The sequence below is a fragment of the Lactuca sativa genome, chromosome 5, assembly GCF_002870075.4.
Source record: "Lactuca sativa cultivar Salinas chromosome 5, Lsat_Salinas_v11, whole genome shotgun sequence".
Lineage (NCBI taxonomy): Eukaryota > Viridiplantae > Streptophyta > Magnoliopsida > Asterales > Asteraceae > Lactuca > Lactuca sativa.
This window is the reverse complement of record NC_056627.2, coordinates 189,808,467-189,813,815: the sequence shown is the minus strand read 5'-3', so window position 1 is coordinate 189,813,815 and position 5,349 is coordinate 189,808,467. Positions and strand designations below refer to the sequence as shown.

Sequence of the window (5,349 nt, the reverse complement as noted above, 5' to 3'; positions counted from 1 at the left end):
AAATTTTCGGGACGTCACAAGTTGGTATTAGAGTTTTGGTTTGAATGAATTGGAGGAACACTCGTGTGAATCCACATTCCGCATTCATCTTCACATCCGCACTTATTCCTGACATATTGCCTTGTCCTTCGACTAACACTTCAAACCGAAGAGGATGAAGCCATTCCCCTTTTCTCTTTTGTAAGTTCTTGTTTTTGATAGTCTAAAACATGAATTTGGGTTCAATTTAACTAACCCCACCATCTACCCAAACATTTTATATAATGACATGGAGGCCATGTCAGCCAATGAACCAACCAGTTACGTAAATGGTAATCGTATACGAGACACATTTTGCAAACGGTAGCCGGTACAATAGATTTAATCATTAAAAAAACGTTATAATTTTTTCATAGTAGAATCAAAATCAAGTGTAATTGAATATTTTTTTTAATTGTAATATTATAAAATTTTAAAAGGACACGTACAAATGTTTTAGCGGATGGCCTGCCAAACCCAAAGACCAATAGACAAATCGCCATATATGCACCAGTACAATACACCAAGTCACCAAACACCACTTTTTGCTTTTCAAATCAAGTGTGCGTGTGAATCGGGTTATTATCTGCCATTCTGCCCCTTTCTCCATACTCCATAACTCCTCCCTTGACTTTTCCCTCTTTCCATACCGTTTTCTAGGTCTCTCTCTGTCTTTACAGAAACATGGATTCATCACCATCACTTTCATCAATGGCAAGTCACCCGATCATGCCTCAAGTTGGTGTTGCTGCTGATGATCGCACTTCAGAGGAGGATGTCTGCAGTATATGCCTCGACGCTTTTGATTCCCAGGATAACCCTCCCACTGTATATACTCTGTCGTCCTCTCTAATTTTCGTGTATTAATATCTTATATAATCAACAATTTGAATGTTTGATTCTACTTCAGAGTGATGAATTTATAGAGAAACTTCGAATAAAATTTTTCATCATTACTAGTATTTCGTTGATTCCTGATGTGGAAATTCCTGTATTTTGGACTTCGGAGAGAATATCAAAATTTTACCCGTTTTTTGTTGCGAAATTACACCTTTTCGAAATTAAAAAGAAAGGAATGTGGGATTATAGGTTGATTGTAATAATAAGATATGATATGATGCCTATGATCTAGTCGAACTATATTCACTGAAAATGGTTGTTAGTATTTCGATATGGAACAATGAGTGATTTTTTTTCCCTTGAAGCAAAGATATTTCACTTTAATTGGGGTTTCAAATTCCTAGTTGATGTTTTGCTGTTAATTAATGGAACTAAATTATTAAGCATATGGTGTGTCTGTTTTTTTTTTTATCTGTGAACTTGATACCATGTAATTGCACTTTTGGATTACTTTTGATCTTATTAATTCATATCTTCATAATCACTAACCATTATATATTCTTTTCCCACATTCAGATAACCACCTGCAAGCATGCATTTCATCTCCAGTGTATTCTTGAGTGGTATAATTATAATCTATTCTTATTAACCTTGATCATATTTTAATATCTTATCATCTTCTTCCCCTTTTCAAATAATGACATTGCTTGCTTTATGACCCTTATATACATACACACAGGTTTTGAATTTTGATTGTTGGTGGAAATTTTTGTTCTTCAGGTCACAAAGAAGCAAAGAATGCCCAATATGTTGGCAGTTGATTGTGTTAAAGGATCCAACCAGGTATAAAAAGAATACCCCCATTTCTTTTCTTTTTTCCCATTAAATCTTGTCTATAAAATTCTGAGTTTTTAATATTTTTATTGGTGAAAATTCAGTCAAGAGCTTCTATCAATGATTGAGGATGAAAGAAGCATGAGATCCATTCTCACTGTTCGCCATATATACGAGGATCCTGAAGTTGATCATGTAAGTTTTGTTGTCCAGATGTCAATGTGACAAAAGACAAGAATAACCTTTCAAATTTTGTTCTTGATCCGATTTGAGGCCAATCTGTTAATCTCAGGAAGTTGAATACAATGATACTCATTTTGAAGAAGAAATTATGACAAGTTTTGGTAGCAGAAGGCACAAACAGAGACTTTCAGGAGTTGGCCCTTCAGTTCCAAGGGCAGATTCGTCAATTGGACAGGAAGTATATACTCCACTTGAAGAATTCCACAGTTTAAGCTATGCTTCATCACAGGATAACAGAGATTCCAACACTAACCCTAGGTATCTCATTTAATACATGAGTCATGTAAAACCAGAAACTTTTATCTAGTTATACTTTTTGTATCAATGTTTTTTAGAAATAATTCTTTAACTTATCTTGATATTGTTTCAGAGTTGTTGAAAGTGAATCACCAAATGGAAGAGCAATAGCAGCTGATATGCATGCATTCTCAGAGTCTGTTAAATCCAAGTTTTCTGCTGCTTCAGCAAGGTATGAAATTTTTTTAACCTTTTTCATTTTGTTTGCTCTAAAATACTGTTTGGAGTTTTGAAATGATTCAACATAATTGGCAGATATAAGGAATCTTTCACAAAAAGCACTCAAGGTTTGAAGGAGAAATTACTTTCCAAAAATAGCCCTGTTAAAGAGTTAAGCAGAGGAGTTCAACGAGAAATGAGTGCAGGAATTGCTAAAATATTTGAACGCTTGGATCCCAATTCAAAAAAACCTTCTCCTTCTCCTTAGGACCCGTGTAGATCCGTTCAGGTTAGCCACATCATTTTTTATTCATGACACATGACACATGACACACGTATTTGGTTTGTATTGGCCTCAGAGCCAATGGGACAAAAATTGCATTACCCAAGGTGGAAGGTGAGGCAGTGACTCACACTCGATTTCTCGTCTGTGAAAAAGACATAAATGCCCTCCACATCCTCATCATTAGAAATGGCCCTAGAGTGTTTATCCTGTCCCTATAACACAAATAGCCTTAGGTAAGGTTATGTGTGTTTGTTACACGAAAATAGGACTGAACACGTTTTCTAGGACTATTTTCAATGATGGGGATGAGGAGGGCATTTACGTCTTTTTAACAAACGAGAGATTGATAGTAAATGCCTGTCCCACCTTTTTCGGTGGGGTGGGGTGGGGGGGACGAAATATTGCAAATTTTCTCCGGTTGACATCTATCTGTGTGCAATGTGTCCAATGCCTGCTAAATGCAGTACAATATGGTCTGTCATGTCATGTGTAATATGCAAATGGGCTGTGAACAATTTATGTTCTATGTTACTTACAAAATATGATCTGATGGGTGTTTTTCACTTGCTAAAGGAAGTTGAAAATCGCGCTCTACTTCTACAAGTGATAATAGCAAAGTGACATACACTGATGATCGGATCTCGCATAACATCAATAAGTGTATTTGACATTGTTTTGAGGTGGCTTATGTTTCTAAAAACAATGACTACATTTTTTTGTGTGGTTAGGATTATTACTAAAACAAGATGGGTGAGAAGGAAAGAGATTTTCTTGGAGAAATCCTTCCCTCTTAGCTCTATTGTAATTTCTTTTTCATGAATATGTTTTTATTTAATGGTATGATGTCCCAATATAATTGTGCTAGGAGTAAGGGAGTATGATAAATTAAAAAAATGGTTCTCAATTTTATGCTTTCAAATAGGGGGGAAATGCAAGGAAATATTGTGGATAAATTAAAAAAAAAAAATTGTTAAGGTGATACAAACAAGGAAATCCAAGTAAAATGAAAATGACTTGGGGCATTAAGAGTATAAAACCACGGACAAAGTATGAGACACGTGGCAGTTTGGGATGAAATTGAAAAATATTAAGCTAGGGAGAGGTCTAAGAAATAAATACAAAAGAAAGGACTTGATTCACAATTTGAGGGTTTCTTTAGAGAAGATCCATGTTGTTATGGTTTCATTTCTAAACAAAAATAATAATAATAATAATAAAATCCAATAAGCTTACAATATTTAAAGAGTCTTAATTGGTTAAGAGATGGATATTGCAAGAAGCAAAAATAATACAGATTTTTTGAGTGGAAGGAGATGCTTGTGGTGATTAAAGACTGTGGAAGGATGATGTTAAGAACACACAACAAACAATTGACTTTTTTGAGAAAAGCCAGTTGAGAATAGTGTGCAAAAAACACACAATAAATTGTACAACTAATTGTTGACTTTATTGACAAGAGCCGGAGAGAAAATTTTGCAAAGAACAGACAGTAAACTGTACAAACTGGTTATATGTGAACCTATACACTAAACAATATTATTATAAAAGAAGAAATAGATGCGATATTTATAATATATAAATATATTAGGTTAAAACCCATGGAACCCATGGGTGATAATTTCAAATATAATTAAAAAAAAATTTATTATATAGTAAAAAACTTGACTTCATACAGATGTCGAACATCAAATTGATACAATTGTCTCTTTGTCATTATAGTAAAGAGAGAGCAAGATAAAGAAAAAAAATGAAAACAAAATCAAGATAAGCATTCTAACTCATAAACACCATAAAAAATGTCACTATTTAATTCATCGTAATTTTATAATTTACCCAAATTCATGCCCGAAACTATTTTGTAACAATTTATCTCCAACAACGTTTCGTGGGACAAACATATCATTGGGTTTAATAATCTTGAAAGATTCTTTGATTCCGTTCAAGAATTTTTTTTTTTTTTTTTTTTTTTTTTTTTTTTTTTTTTTGTATTCTTATTTTTTTATATAAATTATCACAATGCTCATAGTTTTCTATGATAAACATCATCTTCATTTTAAACATAATATTATTTGATAACTAAAAAAATCAAATTAGATTTGCCAGTTTACAAAAAAAAAATAAAACAAAAAAAATCAATTATACCATTCACTGAATTTGCTCTAAAATTAGTGTTGTTATTTACTAAATTTATGAAAATTGTTTATGAAATGACTCAATGAGAATGATATGGGAATACTTAATTAAAAAAATAGCTAGTTAAGCCTTCAAGCTTTGGCTACAAAAAGCTCTTTGATCTTACTAGTCGTAAGAGCATAATCCACAATGATAACCTTCATCAATTTTTATTGATATTTTGGCCTAAAAGAATATAAGTCTAAAAAAATGAAATATAAAAATCCCTTTCTCTTTCCATACCAATACAGTTAATCAAGTTAGAGAACACGGATAATCAAAATATCTCTTTGATTAATAGGAAAATAGCTCAAAACCTATGTTGTGTTTTTGTGTACAGACCATATCTCGGTATCTATACATATATATATACTCCTAAACTACCTAACTTGTAGAATAAGATTACAATTAGGAAACATGACCAATCTTGCCATATTTAACGATTGCTTGGTCTCCAAGGTCCTATGTGACTTAGGATTCCAACAATCACCCCCGAATCT

The 5,349-nt window shown here is 32.8% G+C and overlaps 1 protein-coding gene across 1 annotated transcript; it reads left to right on the top strand.

The window, feature by feature from the left end:
- The first annotated feature begins 536 nt into the window (after window positions 1-536).
- LOC111882932 (E3 ubiquitin-protein ligase RHF1A) lies at window positions 537-3,512 on the top strand. Its single transcript, XM_023879294.2, has 8 exons — window positions 537-846; window positions 1,435-1,481; window positions 1,639-1,701; window positions 1,797-1,887; window positions 1,985-2,193; window positions 2,306-2,404; window positions 2,488-2,680; window positions 3,251-3,512. Exons 1-7 carry the CDS (start codon window positions 703-705, stop codon window positions 2,657-2,659), a joined length of 825 nt encoding a protein of 274 aa, XP_023735062.1. The 5' UTR covers window positions 537-702; the 3' UTR covers window positions 2,660-2,680; window positions 3,251-3,512.
- The last annotated feature ends 1,837 nt before the right edge of the window (window positions 3,513-5,349 follow it).